At 39.8% G+C, this 23,304-nt stretch overlaps 1 protein-coding gene across 6 annotated transcripts in view; it reads right to left on the reverse strand.

Annotated features, from left to right (window-relative positions):
• CDK6 (cyclin dependent kinase 6) overlaps positions 1–23,304 on the reverse strand; it is a 126,758-nt gene that overhangs the window by 68,535 nt on the left and 34,919 nt on the right. For 5 of the 6 annotated variants that reach the window (XR_001553064.1, XM_015853531.2, XM_015853530.1 and 2 more), the window contains exon 4: positions 6,586–6,753. The exons of the other annotated variant lie outside the window; for it this stretch is intronic. Coding sequence is in view for 4 of the 5 variants with exons in the window: in XM_015853531.2 (XP_015709017.1) it covers positions 6,586–6,753 (168 nt within the window). In the remaining variant the exon portion in view is untranslated. The remainder of the gene's footprint in view (positions 1–6,585; positions 6,754–23,304) is intronic. 6 annotated transcript variants of the gene reach the window in all.

Raw genomic sequence — 23,304 nt, forward strand, 5'->3', positions numbered from 1 at the left:
AAAATAATGAGCTTTCCTTACAGTATGGAAGTTAGCAGCAGCCAAGAAAACAAACTGTCCAAAAAAGGAATGAGATGAATTTGTGGAGGATGAGTACTTTGGTAATTATTAAAGACAATGACTGAGATATAACCTAGAACACTGGAAATTGTTGAATTTCTGCTTGCTAGAGTCTGTTTTCTTGATTCTACTCTCCTTCGTAAACATCCTCTGTTGGACATCATCTTTTGATAAAGAGCATGGTAAACCTTTGGTCTGGCCCAGCAGGAACATCCTTTGTTCTGATATGAATCGTACGAGGAATTCTATATTTTCTCCTTTTTTTTCCATTAACACAAAGAAGACTTATTGAGCAAGGTTGAACTAGTACAACTGCTGGACTGCAAAACACGCTCAGCTCAGTGTGGACAAACTCTGTAATCACATGAGATATATTCTAATGCTGCAGCCCTGAAAAGAAGTTTACTTGGCACAGAAGACATTCTCATGTGGAGCCAATTTGCTTGTTTACTGTAAAGCAATTTACTTTCTTTTAAAGATTAAAAGATAGTCTTTTTATGGTTCACGATAGACCTGGGCCTGAATCACAGCAGAGGGTTGCATTCCCTGCATTCCTAGCAGGTCTTGAGGGTGAATTACGGTATCAGCTGTGGAGGAACAGCACAGAGCCCTGAACTCAGGCCTTGGCACTTGGAAGTTAAAAAATACTTCAAACATTAATACAGATGCAAGTTTTCTGAACGTCAGATGCAGTAACAGCCTTAAATGAACCAGTAACTGGTTGTTCATCTAACATCTTCAAAACAGGGTAAGTTAGTGTGAACTGTGAGGTTTTGAAGAACATTTCCGCATTTCAGTTTTTCTGAGTCCTCAGCTGAAGAACTTCAGATGTGGTTTCATAACCAACTCCAACAAACCTAAGACAGCAATGTCTATGGAGACGATGACCCCATCCTGCTCACCCTCCTCTGTGTCAGTCAGTGCTTTCACTCACATGGCCGTGCACTGATTTGCGTTACCTAATCCAACTGAAGAACAGGAGCTCCTTTTTGTGGGGCTCGTTTTCAGGCAAACAGTGCATAACCACAAAGGGAGCCAGGAGTGTGTGGCTGAAGGCAGGACCATCCTTTCTGCAGCAGCAGAAACACTGCGTCTACATATGCTGGCTGTGAAACGGCACCCTTAGAATACCATCTCCAGGATGCATGTCTAAAAATAACACCCTTACTTTGTCTCTCTGTGAGCACTCTTCTAGGCAAGTCTAAAAGCTTTTGAATGTTTTGTGACAGGCAACAGAAATTAATAGGCAGTTTTCAGAATGATCCTATATCACTACCATGAAAGTAATTTCCTAAGTTTATCTACGTGCATTTCTGTATTGGCCTTTGATAATACTGTTCTATTGAGCAATCTGTTTGTTCTGAGATATTTTCACGTAAATCTGAGCTCTCTTGGTGAACATCTGATCTGAGTAAAATCAATATAAATATACATTGAAGTAATTTTACTGAGCTGCAGTTTCCTGTCAATGTGCTGCTAATGATTTTTGTTCTTAAGGTGGCTCCAGAGATAATGACCCATTTTACATGACGGAAGTAGTTTTTCCTTTATGGGAAGATGCTATCTGATTGCTTGCTTCACAAAGCAAGGACCTGTTATGCAGAACTCTGTATTAGTAGGGAAGAGAGATTTTCCTTAAATAAGGCAACCGATTTAATCACAGTGCATTCCTAAATAACCACAACCTTTCAGCAGCACCACTCAAAAGCTCAACAACACATATTTTGATCCTTTGGCTGCCTGGTTGTGACTCATTTTCCTTTTCAGGGACACTTGGGTGGACTGGAGAAATGCACCATGAGAGAAGAGCTAAAGATGGGCTCATACCTAAGGTGATGCGCTACCTCACACCACTGAAGAATCAGAGTGTACCAAAACAATGTCACTTCCACCTGTCCGAGGGAGGAAGACTTATGTTCTTATCAATATCCATATGACACAAAGTCCAGTGTTACTTTAATAATTCCACTGGAGCGCCTTTCAACACAGCCCAGTCTGTGTTTTTGATTCACCAGAGGCAGGCTCTTGATTAATTTCTGTAGGCCCACCCTTGTGTTTGATGTTAACTGTGAGCTATAAGGACACTGCTGAATCAGGCTTGCTCAGGGTTACTCAATGCCTCTCAGGCTACAGTTGCAATGAAGCAGATTCTGGCTTTGCTGGAACATATCTGGCACAGGAATGGACTCTGCAGGATTTATTACACACACATAAATATTTGGATTTTGGGAAGCATAGTGTCATTGAAAGGTGGCTGAATAAAGAATGGAAAAGATAGAAAGAATGAATCAAAGCAGAAGAAATTTCTTTGTGCTGTTTCCAAGCTCTCAACTATGATATTAGCTCAAACGAGCTTACATTCACTGTATTTATTTACTGACAAGTGGCATTTATTAGTATCTTAAAATGCAGCACTGGGCAGAAAACAGGAAAGCGCTCTTTTCTTTTGGAAGAACTTTTTTCCATCTTTTCTGTTGTTGCTCTTGTTGCTGTAACTAATTTATATATTTATTTTACAAAGTAAGCCCAGTTAGCGAAACTTATTTTATGCTCCCTTGCTACTATACCAACAAAATGAAACCCAAGTTCCTGCATGATGTGACATGTAAACCATTTGTGCTGAAGTGACTGCCAGGAAACGGATGGAAAGTTTTTATCCTGAAGAAACACTCAAATAAAATGCTAGCGTCATCTAAAATTATTCACTGACAATAACTACGGGATTTTTTGTCTTTTAATTGTCGACTTAGCTGAGCCCAGCATTAAACAACTTAGGGCAACAGAGGAGAAAGTGATACGCTGTCCTTTCCAATGTTCAGTAAATCTGAAAGCAAGTTTTTTTTTAAAAGGAAGGCATAAAACAATTTTGTTTGCTTTTCATGGGAAAAAAAACATCAGTAGTGCTGCCGTCTAAGGTAAAGCACACATGTTTTCAAAGCAAGTATTGTGTGTTAGTAACATCTTGCCAGTTGCACTCAGGTTCTTTAAGGCAGGTCATGATTTAAAAGCTGGACATCCCCAGCTCCACCTACATGCTATGATCACAACTGTGTGCGCTTATCTCAGCGTTCTGCTGTGCCATGATTCAGCTTCATTTATTTTCTTTAAGGCAGCTAGAAGTCAGGGAAGAACAGATGAATGGCTTTACTTCTTTTTCATAATGCAACTTCAAATTTTCAAGACGGCCACCTGCTCCTTTGTTGAGAGAAAGTTAAAACCGAGAGCCCATTTTTCTGAGCCAGAGAAAAAATGTAGATAGTTCATTAGCTTTTGCCGTCAGACTCTAAAATTACAAAGTCACATCAATCCACCTCTTCTCTCCTATGGAGCTTCTCTGCTATCACAAAGCTTATTCAAAATTTCCCCAAGGGCCAAGAACAACACTTGAAAAAGAGGCTAACTTAGGATGAAACTGAAAGCGTGCTCTATTATCCTCCATCTGAGACTCCCCGCCCCAACCTCGTTCTCTCTCTCATGCTGTTATTTCAGACCTGTATCAGTGCTCAGTCTGACCACAGCTGGTAGCACTGATCTCCACCCTGCCCCCCCAAGGATGCGTAACATTAGTTTGAATCTTTTATTCAGTCACTGAAGAAAATACCCAGAGGTCTCTTACATGACCACAGCACACCCAGACAACTGATTCTTCAGCACTGGAGAAATAAGTGGCTGTCAGAGAGAGCCTGCTTTGAAGTTACCACTTGCAGCACCCTGAGTACCAGGGCTGGATTGGTTTGTACTGGATCACTTTCAGAGCAAGCTCTTTTTGTCCCAGGTGAAGAGTTTCTTTGTGAGCAAAGAATGAGGAGCATCTTGGGAACGATCTGATACTTCAAAAGTTGCTTCTTGAAGCAGTTCATCCCGTAAGATTCTCTTCTGAAGGAAATGTTGCAGAGGCCTTGCACTGACCTCAATGACAGCACATACAATGCGCTTTTTATCTTTGCCTGTCTGCATTATCACTTCTTAATAAAGATCCAAAACCAATCCTTGCAAGCTCAGAGTTTTATTAATTGACACATGTTTAGATATATGCTGTTTTTCCTAAGGCATTATTTTTTCTGCAAACACATTAGAACAAATCTGGAAGTCAATGAAAGTTTACTCACTGCCTGGCAAGGGACTGCAAGTTAGACTTTTCTTGGGAACAATAAAGTCAATAATTATCTTTTTCTTTGTGTTTAAAAAACAGAAGGGGTTTTAAAACATTTGTTTCCTGCACTAAATTTTAATGGAGGAAAAAAGCAAAAAAGGCTTAGCACAGCAAAGCAGATACTCAGAAATAAAAGTTAAGTTCAGAAAAGGAGAACTCGTGGCCTAATGGGGCCAGCTAATACACATTTAGTACGTCTCTAACCAACGCAAATTCAGTAAGAGCAACGAAGGCTGACATTTAAAACCAAACAGCATTATCACACTGCATGGAGGGATTGTCTTTGGTTACTGCACACACAGACAAGAGCTGATTCTGCAGGTTTTTAGCTTGAGGTGTTTCAAAACATGCTTTCTTATAACTTAAGAAACCATCCTTTCTCTATGACCTGCCATCAGCACAAACATTCTATCAGCACGCTGACTTTGATCAGAGTTTGGATTTTTGAAAAAGAAAATCCTAGGTGTGAAGGCCATTATTTATGCCTGCATCCACACACTTTACTTGTCCTTGGTGCCTGAATAATTCAACTACTTTAATACTCTTCAGCTGCAATGACAATGGCATTGTGTTAACACAAGACTTACTTGCACATGGACACACACAGCCTAAAGATCTCTTGTTCATAGCAGTGCTAAGTACACCAGTGTTTTAAGCCACCACTTCTAGCAGGCAAGTGTTAGATACCTCAGCACAGGCATAACTTTCACATATGAATTCTGGCAGAGTTCTCATACAAGCAGATATTGGTGTGGTTTTAGAACAGTAAATGTGTTAGAATGTATTAGTGATATATTTCTGGGTCTTCTGACCTTCCTTTATACATGAACTGCATGATCATGGACAAACTCCAGCACAGTTCTGTAGATGTTTTTTCCTCATGTTATGCAGAGCTTTTCAAAAGCATGCTGCTGGCAGCCATATATAACTCCACTGTTTTAGTTTAAAGGATTTTATGGATCAATAGAAATAATCACTGAAACTGTCACTGTTTCTGACTACCTGATGAAAAATTACAGCAGTTTAGGAACAATCTTTGTCTCCGTTTCTTCAGAGCTCTGTTTTGAGTTACAATGCGAACAGTCCTCACTGTCCTCAGCTGAGATATTCTTTCAGCTTTGGATTAGGCTACATCCTACAAGCAATGTAAGAAAAAAAACCCAAAACCAACCCTAAAACACAAGTTTACTTATGCTTTAGGTGAAGAGGATACTTCTGTACATTTACCAAGATGATTTAGTTTGCTGCTGCTTCATTCATACCGACACCAGAACCCAGAATGTCACTGTTACCCACAGAGTGGTAGTGAGACCCTTACAGCAACTAACAACAGTGGATTGCTTTTTACCAGTGTGAGCCAGGCTAACTTCTACAGTACAGTGCAAAATGCAAAGCGGACACCTTTCAGTTTCTCTTCTCCTTTTCCCCCTGGCCTGTATTTAACATAAGTAATACTACCATAGCAGTTGTGACACTTGGAATAGAAAATAAACAGAAAATTATTCATGAGCAAGCAACAAAAACAAATGACACCCAACGTATACACAGCACTGTTACTCTTCAATACACTTAATAAGTGCTGTGCTAAGCTAGCAACAGCTGATTCTGGAGGCAAGGCCAACAAGCGTGGAAACAGGGTCAAAAAGCAAAGGGCTGGCAGAGATTTCCTACAAGAATGAATGCAGGACAGGGCCAGACCTTCTGGGACCGAGCTCATGGCTGAGCCAAGGACAACAAGGGGAGATCCTTGGAGAGGGGCAACAGTGGCAGGGTGTCTAGAGATACTGGAGGTGCTCTTTAACAGTCAGCTTGGGAAATAGCTGTGATTTTAGCTGCCAGGTCCACCTCAGCTGCCTCCAACGCCGTGCTATTTGGAATCACTCAGTAAATTATGGGAGCAAACACCAAATCCATATTCACAAAGATGGGAAATCACGGGTATGAATGAGACATTTCCAAAATTATCATCTGCATATTATTTTCAGGCAAGACCACCTCAGCATCAACATGAGTTTTACCTTTAAACAGGTATACTTTGGAAACTTTCAGCATACCTACAGGGTTCAACATGCCAAACTAGCCAAAATCACAACAGAAGCTAGACTGCTGAGGTTTCAGAAAACTAGCACATACCTATCCTTCAGAGATCAGTCAGGATTTAATTTAGAACCAGCAATCAGTAATTGATTACTTTTACAAAGTAACCATAACAAATTCAGTCCAGGCAGGAAAGCAATTGTTTTGCAGACCCAAGTAACTTTAACAGTAGAGATGGTTTTAGAATCAGAGTTACAATACGCTGTTTATCAGAGCCATAGAGACTAAAGGACTGTGCCGCATTAAAAGAAAAATAAAAGCCTCCAGAAACTCACCACTGACGTAAGAGCCATCTGAAAACTGTAGATTCGTGCAAGGCCAAAGTCAGCTAACTTTATCTGCCCACTGCTGGTTACAAGGATATTTTGGGGTTTCAGGTCCCGATGCACCACACGATGTGAATGCAGAAAATCCAGTCCCCGAAACAGCTGAAGCATCATATCCTAAGTATAATGAAATCAATATGCAGTTATCAAGACAAGGCAAACAAGCAAACACCCAGCCACAGTCTGCAGAACTAATTTAAGTAAGTACTGACTTGAGATAAAAACACCTATTAATATAAAATGGACAGGATATTGCTAGAACCTGCTGACTTGAATAGGTGTACTTATCAAGTTCACGTATCGTTTCTAGTTGAATTATTTGTGGTTAATTGTTAAAAATATAAAGACTGGTCAACAAACTTAAAGAACAAAAGCATGTCTGCAAAACACATATCAGCTTTGAAAGAATGCTGTCCAAGTAAGAAAAATATACTGCAGCATTTTGGTTTTAACTTTAAACCACGCACCACTTTGCACCTCCCAGCTGTCTGCTTTTCTTGCCTCAGTGAAGTGAAATCTCGTTATTCACTTCAATAGGCACAGGCTCTGTTTCAAACAGAAAAGCTAATTAAATGACCATTTTGTCAGAATTTAATGTTTCAGTGGGAAAAAAGTTTACTTGTCAAAACCCATTCTATAGAATATACTGAAAAGTGTAGAAACTGCTTAGATCAAACTTTAGCACTAAATTAGTGTAATAATTCTCAGTTGGCTTTCTGTTGTGTTATAGTGATGCAATCTTTTATGACACTTCCACAGCAGAAGACACTATTTCATCTGTACTCATGTTTTCATACTCATCTATGTAATATGAAAGGAATGAACCAAGAGACTCGAAAGTAAACACTAGAAATCCCCAGAATTCCAAATGAGAGGGATACCATCAACTGGCAAAGTGTATTTGCAAAACAAACAGCTACAAGGAAATGTTGGAGTGAGTAAGAAACAAAAGGAATATGTTAGGATTTTCTGTGTGCACTTGACTCTAGTTGATGAAAGTCCAGCCCTGTGCTTGCTGCTAACATATGTGCTTTCCACAAGCAATGCAGCAGGCTCTCTGCCAATCCTGTTACTAGCAACCAAAATGATCTTGAAGAGGTGGATGGTATGAGACACAAGAAAAAGGTAGAAGGAAAAACTGAGTTTGGTTGCTTTTGTACTGTGATCATCAGAGGAACAGGAAAAACCTTAGACATTTTTACAAGAAAACATTCAAAGCACACTATGAAAAGGAATCCTATCTGAAAATTGATTTTAAAATAGCTCAAAATATTCAACTTGATAATATTGCTTTAGCTGGATGTATTCTTAAGATAAACTTTGACACTGCTATGTAATTTAATATAAAATGAAACGTCCCCAGCCATCACCACAGAAAATATTATATAATGTATAAATACTAAGGCTGGAAGCTCTAATCTGACCTTTGATAAAACATGCCCATTATTATATACAGCCTATAACTCCTTCTGCCAAACAGTAGTAACAGTGGGCTGTTGATATAGAGATCAGTTTTGATTTGAAGACTCAGAAAATGATGATACGAACATGAATCTATGGAATCTGTGGCAGTATTTAATTATAATGACCTCTGAAGGATGGTGGTAAACTGAGCTCTCCATTCTGATGCCTTTTATTTCCTTTGCTTCCTCAAGAAAAACAGATCTGGTCATTTTGGTAACTAGCGTAATAGGGTTTGCTCCCCTAAAACAAATATACAAAGTGTAGTGAATCCTCTTGTATTTATGTATTTTCCCTTTGCAACTCAGAAATATGTGGAAGAGCTATGAATACAGCTCTGCAGGTCCCCAACACCAGTAGAATTGTGTAATACCTGGTCACTGTTTTAACTTAAATCAAATCCCAGTAGTCTTTGAAAGAGCCTTGAAGAGGAACAGAACATAGCAAAAACATTTAACCATGTGGTTATCTTAAGCGCTTACTTAATGTTTTCACTGAATTTGGGCTTAACTATTTTATTCCAGACAAACATGATACCAGAAAAAAAACCAACCTGAATTTAAAGAACTTCAGTATTAGTCAGTAGACCCTGGCAAGTCCCTTTTTGTGACACTTCTGCATCCTATTCATTTGTCAAGAATGTAAACTCATTCCTGCAGTTACCAAACATATCAAGAATTCTCTCAAGCTGTTTCTGTTTCATATTTCCCCCTGAAGCTCGGTGAATGCAGTTCTGCTCTGCTAGTTGCAAGTTGCAAGCAACATCTTCAGTTTCTGAATTCACAATCTTCCAGGCATGCATCAAGTATATATACATATATATTTGAAAAAGGAAATTGGTATTTCTTTCTCTACTTCCACAAAACTCGAAAGATTAACAGTATTTACTGAAGTTTTGTTCACACACACAGAAATCAGGAAATATCAGGAAAGCGTACATTAAAAATGTATTACGGAGGGAAACTGGGGGAAAAGTGCTACATTTCTTCTTCAAGGAAATCCAGATTCACTCCACATAGGCTATTCTCTATTGTTCATTTTGGACAGTTGGTTATGCTCTTTTGTTTTATTAGCATTATTCCAATTGCCACCATTTGTTCTATGTCTGCATTTCCCTGAGATACCTTCTACAGTACCTTAACATACCACACTTTTGATTTGCAGTTCAAATCACAATTCATAAATCAACTGAAAAATGATACAAACAAGAAGATTCATTTCTTCGCAGATTTGAGTAGCAAGCTCTAACAAGTCACGCTCTAATCTCAATCTGATATTCTTTGGGAATTTTATACTTACAAATAGATACCAAATAGCAACGGTTGTTTCAAGTTAGAGATTTCTACCAATCTCACCAACCCTACCATAGCTGTTGATTGAGTTGAAAATATATATATTATTCCAAGTGATTGCTTTCAGATAATCATGATCTTAAAGTTTTCCCTTTTCAGGCTGCATTTTCAATGCAGTCTATGTACAGACCTAAAATGTTTATCTGTAACTGCTGAAAACAGCTATTCTGGGATGCGACGAACCAAGATACTTTCCTTAGAGACAAAAATGTAGCTTTAACTTTGCAAAAGTCTCATAATGGAAACAGTAAGAAGCAGAAATTTTTAGGGAAACGACAAAAGTTTTATATGTTCTACCACATGTGGTTTTGGTGATGGCATTCCCAAGTCTGATATTTACTGAATGCTGGGACCAAATGATGAGAAAATTTTCAAGTAGTGCTATATTATATCAATAATACATAGAAATACTCTTATTTCTGCTCATAGTTGACTCCTAGTACCGATGAGGATGGGGACAGATTTGGACTAGGATGAGCTGCTGCTACTGCTGCCTCTGCTAATGATGGGCATCATAGCTTTCCTCTAACTCAGATGCCAGAGGAAAAAGCCTTGAACTCCTCCAGACTTCATGTCCTCTTCTTCCTATCCTTCCCTGACCCTTGCTCTTAAACTTCCTGCAGCTTCTGATCTGCATGTCACTGATTTCCAAAACGTCAATTAAGATCTCCTCACTATTTTGACTTCCAGCTAACATTATCTGTCACTTGCCCATGTTATCTCGTTGTCTAAGGCCTATTCTCTGCAGAACTCACACAACGAAACTGTATTTATCTCCATTCACTATTAGGCCAAGTACACTGCAGGGAATCAGAAGGAAACCTTTCCACAAACTTTTTCACACACAGTTCACAGCACACAGAGGAGGAGGGGAAGGAGGAGGTGCTTCATGACAGAGTAGGTATCTATCTACACAGCAACCCGTGTAGGATCCATGCTGGAGCAGGCAGATATTCTCAAAGAAGATGTGACTCATGTTGAGGATCCACACTGGAGCAGGTGAAAAGGGGGAAGGACAGGCTGAAAGAACTGTTAGGAGTGGACTGTAGCCCAACAAACATTACCCCCTGCAGCCCTCAGGGAGGAGAGGGCTCATGATGGAAGTAAGGCCTGGAAACAGGAAGAGGAAGGGGTTGTTTTAAAGTGCTGTTTCAACATCTGCTTTTTTCTTTCCCACTACTCAAATTAGTAGCGAAATACTTACTTTAATCAGCATTAAACTTAAGACCAAAGCAAGTCTGTTCTACCCCGATAGCAATTGATAAGCAATCTCCCTGCTTCATCTCAGCCCACAAGTTTTCTCAATCCTGCTTTTCTTCTTTTCTGTTCCATTCCACTGAGGCTGGGGGAAGCAGGGAGTGGCTGGGTGGGATTTTGTCTCCTGGCCAAGGCTAACCCACCGCAGTGGTAAAGCTAAAGATGCTAGATTTTCTCTTTGAACACAGGGATAGGCACACCTGAAGGGAAATGCCAAGAGTAATATGCTTTCAGAGACCACCTGCACCCATATGTACCATACACGTAATAAGAGCTACTCATATTGCAAAGCGCACAGTTCCACTCAATCAACTAGCATGTAAAGAACAAAAAGCTTTAATCCAGATTCACCTTAGTCAAGCAGCATGAGTTCCTAACACCAGAGGAAGCAAGTCACAGAAGCCCATAGATTTGTCAATCATACCACCAAATAGAAGCAGTATGGTACAGATCCTTGACAGCTACAGACTGACCCTAAATCTGAACTAAACCAATGCTGTTTTTCTTTCTTCGTTTTGGTGTTTATATTTTTTTCTGGCCTATTTTCCCATGCAATTTCTGCGCTAATGTTTGGTAAAAGACCACAACCCCCTGGGATCTCCTCATATTTCTCCTGTTCCTCTGTGGAGTATCTCATTCACCTGCACAACAACTTGCCTCCTTTACCCAGAGCTTCTATTTATTTGTATCTCATCTTTCTATTTTTGCAGAGCAGAACGGAATGCCTATTTCAGAAGGCAGGTGTTGGAATACTTGTCCTGAACATTCCCTGTAGGAGTTTTTGCATAAGAGACAACCGCAACAAAGAGGATGAGTTTTAGACTGCAACATGTAATGAATCAGTCAAGGTAGGATAATGAAGAGGCTCGCTCTGCCTCTCACTGAACAGCAGAACAGAAGAGGAGCAGAGTGAGACCTCCTTCATGTCCAACAGGATTATACAGAACTCCCAGCCATCCAATTGCTTTCATTTTAAAGTATAGTTTTCAAACATGCTGGAATGGAAGTTTAAAGAGCTCCCACTTTCTCTGAGGCCTATTTTTGAAGCAGAATAATTACAGCACTTCTATGGTTATACTTTGTAACAAACAGTCAACATTAATTAATGCCAAAAAAAAAAAAAAAAGGCATTCCTGAGGAATTACACAGTACAGATACATGAATAGCAAAAGACATGATTAATGTTGTTACGCTGAATCCCAAAGGCATTAGTAATAATTTAGCGACTCCCTGTTAAATGCAGTGATTTTCTTTTTTAAATCACATCCTCACACTGGGCTGGGAACCCATGACACCAGCCCATCTAGAAGTTAACACGATGGTGTGGGAAGTGAAGCAATTTGTTACAGCCCATGAGGATGCAGGATGTCCTTCCCTCTGCAGCTGGCTGGGTGCAGTGGCTGGGATATGGCAGCAGGCAGAGAGATCCTTGCCACTGTGCCCTTTTCCTGCTCTCTTATCACATAAGGAAGCCAGTCACATCAGTCTCCTTTTGAGGCATTTTTCCTTCCTGTGGGGAGGAGGAGGCTACGCTCTGCCTCTACCTAACCCCTGTGTAGCCTCTCAAGAGTCATCCATGATTCATCCTAATACATACCCAGGGTACAGGACTTCTGCTTTTCCTTAAACTGGCTAACAGCTGATCTCAGAGAAGTCCAATCGCTTTCATAGAAGTATTCACAGGATAAGGATCAATCCTCAGAAGTGAAGACTATTGTGATATTTCTGCCAGTTGGAGAGCATGAACTTCACAGTGTATGCAATTTAAATATGTTCATTGTCAGAAAAGAGAAAAATAAATCCAAATGACCCGTTCACTTAGTCTCAGTCATCAACTGAACAGGAGAAAATCTTCATTTTCTTCTAATGTAATAAAATATTGTGCAGAAAGAGAAATACAGCAAATTCATTGAATGTATTAATAGCAAAGGAGAACCAATACCTGCCAAGCTCCTGAAAGGAGTTGTCTAATAATTTTTTGTTATTTTTTACACTGTTACTCTACTGGCAAACAATTTGCTGACAGTGAAATCACTGAATACTTATTTTTAAATATTAAATAAATGCTTCCATAATTATTTGTAATTATAAAATTGTTGTAATCATATCAAAGATACTTTATATACATATAGATAGAGATTCCATAACATTTAGAGTAGATTAACACACATTTAAAATACCTTCTGACAAACACTAAGATCTTTTAGACTACTTATATAATAAACAGATTTAAAACAACTGATTCTGGATTACTGCATTTTTAGGATGAAGAACGCTACTAACATGCCCTCTCACAAATGCAATCAACAGGGACACACACAACTAGAACAGGTTGCCCAGAGCTGTGCCCAGCCTGACCTTAAATGTCTCCAGGGATGGGGCATCCACCACCTCTCTGGGCAACCTGTGCCAGTGCCTCACCACTTCTCCCTTATATCCAATCGAAATCTCCCCTCCCTTAGTTTGAAACCATTCTCCCTTGTCTGACCATCACGGATGCTGCTAAAGAATCTGTCCCCTTCTTTCTTACAGGTCCCCTTTAGATACTGAAAAGCCACTCTCAGGTCTCCCCAGAGCCTTCTCCTCTCCAGGCTGCACAGCCCCAGCTCTCTCAGCCTGTCCTCATAGAAGAGGTGTTCCATCCCTTGGATCATTTTTGTGGCCTTCCTCTGGACACACTCCAACAAGTCCATGTCTCTCCTGTGACAAGGGCTCCAGATCCGGACGCAGTACCCCAGGTGAGGTCTCACCAGTGCGGAGTAGTACACGTACTGAATTTGTTTTTCAGTTCACAACTACTGAGATCAGTGTGGAAATCTGGCACTATGGAGAAACTGCTAAAACAGATGTGCTAAAATTGAAAATGTTCAAGTCCTCTAAAATAATAATCCAGGCCTCCTTAAGGAACACAGATAGAAGATTACTCAGAACAGTTCACTGAACTCAACTGGGTGCACATACTTGTCTTAGTCTTAATTATGTAGCCTTTGATGCTGGTCAGCAGTGTTGTTTGGGGAATGTCTGGAGCACACCAAAACCATTAGGATCTTCTGCAGTGACACAAATCCTCTGCTTCCCTTCGGACTCTGAAGGGGCAGTCGGTGAGTTTGTGCAAAGGGACATGTTACACTTGCTCTGACATAAGAAGGAAAATAGAGGCTCGGTATACTGAAATTCAACTATTCATGGCAGAAATCCAAAAATTCTCAAATGTTTTACCAAGGACCTGTGTAATTCATTTAAAAGTTTTCGTTTTTCCTGACACCTTGGCTATAAAGCTTTTCATATTGAATTACTTACAGTCTTCTGGCTCCATACCTGAGCATTCAATTCACATTACGGTACCAGCTGTTGTTATTTGCATTTGACGAGAAGAACTTGCAGGACTGAAAGGAAGCCTACATGATTATTGTCCTACCTATTTTCAGTGACTCAGTGTACTAAAAGCTCCTATCAATGTGGAATTACCAGACATGCAAATACAGCACAACATTTCCTATTTGGCTACTGGTATTTTAACGAGAATTAAATGATGACAGACGGGAAATTTGTTTCACCAATTTGATAGAAACTGGCAAATGTGGCACTATTGCCAAGATCTGTTCTGGATATAATTTTATGATTAACAGTTTCAAACCTTTCCATTCTTGGCATCCAGTAGAAAATAACGATAAAAGACACAGCCCTTAACAGAATGTATACATCCAAGCCTAGATAAGTCAAGAAACACAACTTTTCCCCACCTCTCTGGGTAATACCATGATAGCTTTGTACATCCCCAAATATTTTCTGGGAAATCTCTTTTAACATTGTTTCCTTATTCAAGTTTTTCATAAAACTGTATTAGATACAGTAATATCTCACAGCGCATCCTGCTCTGACAGTTGCTACCTACTCTATTCTTCTATTTCTGATAACAGCTGAGAAAAGATATGAGAAGTAATATAAACCAAGAAATTCTCCAAACTCTTTAGTGGCCCACCCGATTGGTAAGCCCAACAAGAATGACTTGTGGTAGCATCTGCAATTTCTGTGCATATTGCTCTGATAACTCTGCTGGCATATGCTTGGGGACTGACACCAATCAAAATGTAGTACATAAGAGCTACACCAGGACAAGATGGATAGCCTGGGCAGAACCGCAGTCTAGATTTTGGAGAACATATTTCATACAATTTCAGCTACTTTAATTGTCATGTCTCTCAAAGAAGAAAGACAGCCTTCTTGCAGCTGGTGCCGTGAGCCTATTCCTTCCAAGCCAAGAAGCAGACTTGTTGGCTAAGCCAGTCTGTTTTGGAGCACTGCGCGTACTCTCCTCTCTCTATCACCCCTCAGTAGAGTTTAATTCTTTCAGTTTTTAAACAACTTCAAATATACTTAGTACATACTTTCTTCCCTCATCTTGGGACACTGTAATTTCCCCTTCAGAGACTTTGCTTCTGCATTCCTAAGCTGTATTTTGGGACATCCAAAGTCTATCATCACTTGTGGCAATGTTTGCAGTAGCTCTCCTGATACAATCATAGAAATTAGTCCATCTGGAAAATTTAGAAAGCTGAATGTGACCCCCTTTAACTTCTTTGTTGTGCTTTGGAGAGGAGTTCACAGAAATCACTGTCTCACTCCATGCCGGTAGATTACTGATCACTGATGAGATGCTTCTCTTTCAGCACTGCTTGCACCTGCATGTATGAGGTGCTGACCAACAAATAAAACCCATTCCTTGGAGAAGAATGCTGCTTAATCAGCACTACAGCCATTTATCAGCACCTTTGCGACGCTGTTGGTCATAGCAGCTCTTTCTAATCTGCTCAAACTCTAGGAAGGGTTAAAAATATGGCATATGTTGACAGTCTACACTCCTCACTAACAGGAAAGACACGTTGCTGTGGGGCCCACATCTCGGCTTCTCCTTCCCTGCAGCTGTCTGTGGATAGCAGCTAATTGTATCCACTTGTTTAACCTCAGGGATAACGTCTGGAGGGGACCAAGTGCCACAAGCTTACTTTTTTTTTTTTTAACGGTCATTTCCTCTCTGGTGTAACTTGCATGACAGCATGTGACAAGCAGAAATTAATGGGGACACTGCTGTGCCAATACCTCTTGAATCGCTTTGACACTGGCTGCAGGCTGCCTGCTTGGCCACCCAGCCAAGACCTCACATGAAATATGGCAAGGGGCCCACAGCACTATTCACTAACAAGCCAGCTGGTCAGTGATTAGAAAGCGGCAACAATGCTATGCACATACATCAAGAAAAATGCTTTACAAACAGCTTCGGACTTAGCAGGTAATGTCTGCTAGAAGAGTAAACCTGTAAATCTATCTTCAGGGGACTGCTAACTTAAGCTAACACAAGAGATTATGTGGAAGGCCTTGGGAGATGACTGTCCTGCATTGTCATCTGAGCACAAAGGCTAACCTCAGAACAAAGACTTGCATCTTGATATGCTCAAAATCACATGCAAACAGCATAGACCAAACGGCTTCAGGTCCAAAGGAGCATTCAAATTATATAAATACACCGAGATTTATGACAGATTACTATTTCTAATGGTCTACCAACACCCTGACAACATAGATGACATTCCTGCAGAAATTCTCATTGGATTTGTCTGCAGTGTGTCATCAAGAGAGCTGAGATTTGTTTACACACTGATACATAACAACAAAGGCCGAGACTTTAGAAATATCCCAAAGGCTTCCAACGACTGGCTTTCCTTAGCTAGATACAAAAGACTCAAGAAGACTGCTTCTTTAGTTTACCTATTTTGTTGTTGTTGTTTAGAACACTAACCACTCGAAATGCACAGGCTCTCTATGAAACACCTGCACGGCAACAAGAAAATATCTTATACCTTTTTAAAACTGAGAAAACTGAGTTAGTAAGATCCTACAGAATTAGAAATCCAAACATTAAAAATCAACAGATCTTAAGCACCTAATTCCTATGACTCCTTCAAAGATATAAACCCAGTCAGGCAACTTTTGTTTAACAGAAAACTTGCTTTAACTTAGTGTAACACAGGCCTGTTCCATTTCCTGATACGTGAGGAAAGATATTATCTGATATATAAAGATACAAAAGAGCTCAAGGCACTGTAAAATAGGCTGGCAGGATAGATGAGTCCATTTTGTGAATTAGATATTGGAGTTACTGTAGAGTCTGGGCCTAGTTCATTCTGATTTCTTACATCATCAAAATGTCTAGAAATTCAGCATAGTCATTCAGAGTACTTTAAAGCTGACACAGAAGGTAGCCTCCTGTCAGGCATAACAAAACCCAGTGAAGGCACTGGGACTCCATCCATCAGATTTCAAACACCTGTACTGGCCCCACTGCTTTTTAGTATTTCTATCCTCCTCCCAAACTGATCAGAATTGCAAGACTTTCAGAAAGTTGTAGTCAATCTTCTCTGAGACAAAACTGTCAGCATGACACCCAACACTGAAATACAGGTACTCTCTCAGAGTCAGATGCTCTTATAATGAACAGTTCACAATTTTTATTAAAGATGGGAATAAAGAAGAACGTAAGAAGTCAACTCCTTAATAACCTCTGCAGAAAATTCACGTTACAGGCGAGTTGTGCCCTTCCTAAAAATCACTTTTCAATAATATAGTTTGTTTCCACTGTGTTGTTTCTTACTTTGTTTCTTCAGCATGGCTGAAGTATCATGATGCTCTTTAGAGTTGTACAATGGCTTGGGTCAATTACTGAGTTCTAGTCCCTGCAGTTCATTTAACTTTGCTTCCTCTGTTGCTCCATATTATAAATTCAGGGATAATGGTTAACTACTTCATGAGTGTTGCAAAGATTAACTGGTTAATGTTTGTTAAGTGCTGCAAAAAGAATCCAAAGATTTAGAATTTGCTTTCAGTTATAAAGCCATAACGACCTTCAAGAAAAACAGAGATATATCAAAAAGATTTCTTGGATTTAAGTTATGGGTAGAAATAGTCTTCAAGGAAGAGACGAGAGGGGACAGTGTCCTACTGAAAGCAGCTTAGTGAGGAACCCTGGCCCAAGAATTGTACACACAGCTTTGAAATGCTCTTGCAGCATTTTCTGAATTGTCAAAATTATTATTCAGGATGATGATCTTATTGACATCTTAGTACATATAAATAGAGCATAGAGAAAGCCAGAATTGCTTCTTGGATGCACTCAGCAGTGAGAGTTGTTCTCCATATTTACAGACACAATTCATTTGCAATTGTATTAATACTAAATCAAAAATCAATAGCCCTTGAACCAAAAGCATTACAAGGTGAACAGACAGGCTCTTTATCCTACAGACCAAGCACAGACAGGACATTTTGCAAGAGGACTGAAGCAAGTACACAAAGCCTCTCACTTTTATCAAAAGCATTAGAAGTTTCCTATAGCAGCAGAATAGGGGAATAACTGCCCATTCCCTGACACATACATAGATTATTAGAAACTGAGGGACTTCAGCCGCTCCTCATGTCTTGTCCTCCAGCTTCTAATACGTCTTGTCCTCCAGACCCTTCCCCCTCTTCATTGCCCTCCTTTGAACACTGTCTAATAGCTGTATGCCCTTCCTACATTGTGGTACCCACACTGCTGGAGGAGAGGCCACACAGTGCAGAGCAGAGCAGCACAACCCCTCCCCTCACCCGGTGGCAGTGCTGGACCTGCTGCACCCCAGGGTACGTCTGGCCCTTCTGGCTGCAGGGCACTCTGCTGGCTCATGCTCAGCATGCCATCAACCAGAACCTCCACATCCCTTCCGTGGAGCTGCTTTCCTTTCTTTTCTGACTTCCTACCTCTTCCTTTACTCCTTTCTTTCCTCTCCTGATGCACCTTGGTGACCTGTCCTGCCCCATCCCCCATTCTAACCCTTCTCTTCATGCCTTCTCTGCATCTCATTCCACTCAGCCATTTCCTTTCCCACACTCATTCTCAGAGACTGTGGTCCTACTTCATCTCTTTGGGTTTCTACCTCCCACATGTGATTAGCAAGCACAGTAGTTCAGCAGAAGGTGCCATGTATTAGCATGCCTCAGTAGCTCATTGCTGCATTGTAGACATAGTAGACAGTAACAGGCGATGAGATACCTGAGGTGTCTGCTCAAAGCTTTCTTCCTTTCTAACAGATGGTCTGATACTATTACACCGCACCAGAATGAACGGCTGCAGTGGTGAGACACGGTCCCACAAATCTGCCAAGCGTCTCCAAAGTGTCACACACCACAGTCCCTCCACTTCTGAGATTGATGCTGATTTGTGTTAGTGTAAATTAATGTAAAACTGGACTTGTTTTTGTTTGAACACTTGTCTGGTTCTTAAAAAAAAGAGGCATCTTCAACTCACGGTGACACAATAAGCAATGAGCCTCCTTATTTCTTGATGTTAGCAGAGCAAACAGCAACTGGCCCAGCTTTGGGAGTGCAGGGAAAGAAAGGCGCACCATGAGAGCCAGCAGTCTTCTTGCGAGCAGAGAAGACTGAACCCTGTGTTTCGCAGGCAAAACATCCTCTCCCTTCCCCACCCCCCAAATGCTACATAGAGTAAACTCTAAGAGAAGAAATTTTACATAAAGAGACAAAGGTATGTTAGAAGTTAATTTCTAAAACGAGCTTATCAATGGAACAAACTACTTTCACGAAAGAAGTATCTTTTAAGAACAAAATGTCACAAATGATGCATAGGACCAATGCAGCTTGTGACAGATGCGTAATGTCTCTAAAGACTAACTTGTGACAAGCAAAAAAAGAATGCCATTGATTACGTAAGCTAATTTGGAAGAGAAAACTTCATGTCTTATTGTGTATCTTCACTGTAACCATTCATGGAAAAGCTATGAGGACAAAGCTAGCTATGACCCAGACAACCTGGAGCACATACACATGTGCTTTGCTGAATCAGGCCCTAGAAAGATGTCTTTTGTTTTCCCTATCAACAAAGAAAACATTACAAATCATACAATACAATATCAAACTCTATGTTATTCCAAAAGGACAGTCAATTAAGCAGAAGCAAACTGTATCTTTAGAAGAACAAATGAGAGAGCCTAGGGATCACTATCAAAGGCCTTTTGTTTTCTTTTGTTTATTAAATAGCAACTGTATTATTTACTGCAGCTTTGCAAGCTAGTGAGCAGCTGGGTGTAACACATTTCCATGCTGTGTAACCTCTCCTTATGCTTCGTTAGGCTCCTTATCAGGACCAGAAGAAAAGAAATCTCTCTGTTATGCTTTTCCTGTGGCAAAGGAAAAGACAAGATGATGACTTTCCAGCTCATTTCACTTGTACAACGTTCTCATCAATCACCATGGGGTAGGTCTTTGTTATTTTCTCTGAAGGACTGTTCTTAGTTTTCTGTCACAATAAAGCGTGACTCCACTAACTAACAAATCAAGGTTACCTCCACCGCATTTATAAAGGACCAAACGTAAGGCTAAAGCTACTTCTGAAATATTTTCCAAGGCCCAGTTTCACAGACATGAGCCCAATGTGAATTAGGTTAAAATTCTTTTCATTGAAATGAAGGTTAAAGTCTGGAATAGAGCAATTGAGGTAAGGAAGCTAAGCTAACCATTTCATCAAGAACCCAAAGTTTTCTGCTTGTTTTGCGACTTTCTGCTCCAGAAACCAAGCAAAGAAACTGTGGTTTATTTTTATTTTAAACTCTCTTTCAAGTATGCATCTCTTTGCAGTTTTGGTTCATTATAGCCCACGCAGCTTGGCCTCCATTCTCCTTTTCCTATGTCTACAATAAGACTTATAGACGTTTATAGGAATTACGTGAACCAAAATAAAAGCAAGAAAGGGATATATTCTAATCAAGGCAAAAACACAACCAACAGTGCTTTGTAAGATGGTCTTTCCTTCCTTAACTTCATATTTTTATATGTCTTTTCCTTGTTGGCCTGTGTTGTTTCTCACTGAATGACAGTTACACACAACATACTACTGTAATAACAAGCATATGGCTCAAAGATCACTGTTGAGTTTCCCAAGTCTCAAATTAGATATTTTTATTTAAAATACATGAAAGACATCTGTATACTCTTTCATTAAACACATTTTACATTTGCAACATCCTACGTATTCTTTTGGAACCCTTTCCATTAAAATGCCGAGTCGGAGTCTGGATAGCAAGTATTTCCTTTGTAACACTAAGGGAGGAGTACGTTACTGTCAAAATTTCTCTCTAAAAAGTCCCTGCTAAAATATTTACTCTACTTGTCAGAACAAGAATATCTGAAGTTAATTCCAAAGGAGAGAATATTTTAGAATGAATCATAAACTTGATGTTAAAAAAGGCAGCACGCTGCCATTCCCGTGCCCCTTCCCTGCTGTAGAAATGAACAAAAAATGACTCTGCGTTTTCATCCACAGAACACTGTAACATTTGGAGCCTTCTGAGATTCCTTAATTGGAGTTATGCAACAAAACTGTCGCATCCTAAAACAAAGAACAAAAATTCTGCAGCTGAATTTAATAGCTTGGAAAAGAAATGCTCTTAAAAGATGGCTTACATGCCTTCTTGATCTTTATTATTATTATTATTATTTGGCATTTTAAAGTTACAGTGCAAAGCTTCCTATTGCAGAGATCAAAGTAATGAGACATTCTACTAAGGTTTAGAAAATTTTATGGCGCTGTCTGTAAAGTCACATATTTAGCAACAGTGAAAAACTGTTTGTCAGTAACCTTTTTTGCAATTAATCCATTCGTTTCAATGGGTTCTTTATGGCATGAAACACTTCAATGTTAATAAAGATATCATGTGCTGGCTTTTAGGCATTGGTCAATGGTAAAAATCAGATTCTTTTGAATGAGTATTCCCAAGGGTCAAGATTTTCAAAGGCAAACGGGGTAAGTTCTGTGGTCAGAACAGTTATGATATTAATAAAAGAAGAAACAAACAAAGCATTGTGCTAAACCTGAGATCCTGCAGAGTCCTTTTCCGTTACTGAGTCAGTTTACTATGATGACCAACTATGACACACTTTTGTAAATAGCCAGGAGTCTGGTTCCAAAGATACAGACATTGCTTACACATACGTTTTGAGTGAACTTCCTTGGTCTGACAAAGCACAAGCAAAATGCATGTTTATGACTAATCTGAGACTACAGAGACAACGGTTTCATTTCTTCTTCGCTCTAGCTTTGGAATTCCTCAGGTCACTAATAAAGGATAACAACTGATTCCACTCTGCTAGCTCCTTCAACTTGCAGCCTTTCAACCTCACTTCTTCTATAGTTAGAGCAATCTGTTTACACAAAATTAAGCAGAAGATTAAGTGCTTTGCTGGAGCAGAGCCTCTGCTCCTCTTTTAAAGTCTGAAGTTGAACCAGAAGGGCTCAGGTATATATATTCCAACATGATTTTAGATGCTTTATGTATAGTGACACTAGTAGCAGTACTGTGTAGCTGTAACAATAACACAACAGTCAAAAGAAACTAAAATACTAATGTTTACGAGTTTTTGGATAAGGCTTCCAATCTTCAAATTAAGGACAGATTTTGATTTAGGAGCTTAAGCTCTTTTTTTAATTGCAAGCTGTTCATGCTTTACATGAAAACAACTGAAAGGCTGCTTGCTAACTGATGCTAATAGCACTGTACCAGACACAACCTTGGAGTAAAACCCTATGAAGCCAAGAGCTACACCACAGAAGGATTTGACCCATAGTCCTGCTCTGGAGCAGTGACACTGGCAAATATTACAAAGCCACATCTGCTTTATGAAAACTACAAATAAATTAATCATTTAAATCCCCAAATACTTTCCCTTGCTGTTGCACAAAGAGCAAACAGCAAACTGTATTTCTGTTATTTCACTCATGTTTCCATTCTTAATTTTCTGTCTTTTGGCAGCTGCTTGTGAACTTACTAATAATGTGTGTCTTTGTTTGGACTTCTTAAAAAGGAGGATATTCTCAAAATGGAAGAAAGCTCATTTTATTTCACTTTGAAACCTGAGAAACCTGTAATGTGAACCACACGCTGATTACAGAGCAGTGATACATAAAGGAAGCAGTTGTGCAAATGTGTGAAGTGTGGCTCTGGTGGGGAGCAAGCAGAGAAGAGAAGCACAATTTCAGACAAATAATGCTGGTGCGGGATCTGATTACCATGACTCATGTTTAACAAAGTACTGTGTAAAGGGCAGCCAAAAAGGAGGACCTATTAGGGTGGGCATTGTATAGTCAAGGGTTTTCACACAGTCTCTTCCATTAAAAGCTCACAAATAAAATGGACAAATAAAATGGACAAGACAGACCCCAGGTGGAGAAACAGTGAGATGGTTCCATATTATTTCTTAATGAAAGTAGAGTTAGTTAGGGGGGGATAAGGAAAATGAAAAGCAGAGAGATGGAAAATGAAAAGCTGAAGAGGGAGGGAAAGGACAGAAAATGTTATCCTGTGTAAATATAGAGTAAAAGTGGGATGAAGAAGTGAAGGTGGAGGGAAAGGATGGAAGGAAGAAAGGTCTGGAAAGAGGGAACAGCATGGGCCGAGAACACTGAGTTGAAAACATTGGAAGTTCCCTGAGTGCCAGAAGTAATGTCTTTGACTGCTTCAAAAGCTGGATGTAGCTGTCTGCCAGCACTGGCTGC

Source organism: Coturnix japonica, chromosome 2 (genome assembly GCF_001577835.2).
Source record: "Coturnix japonica isolate 7356 chromosome 2, Coturnix japonica 2.1, whole genome shotgun sequence".
NCBI classification, from domain to species: Eukaryota; Metazoa; Chordata; class Aves; order Galliformes; family Phasianidae; genus Coturnix; species Coturnix japonica.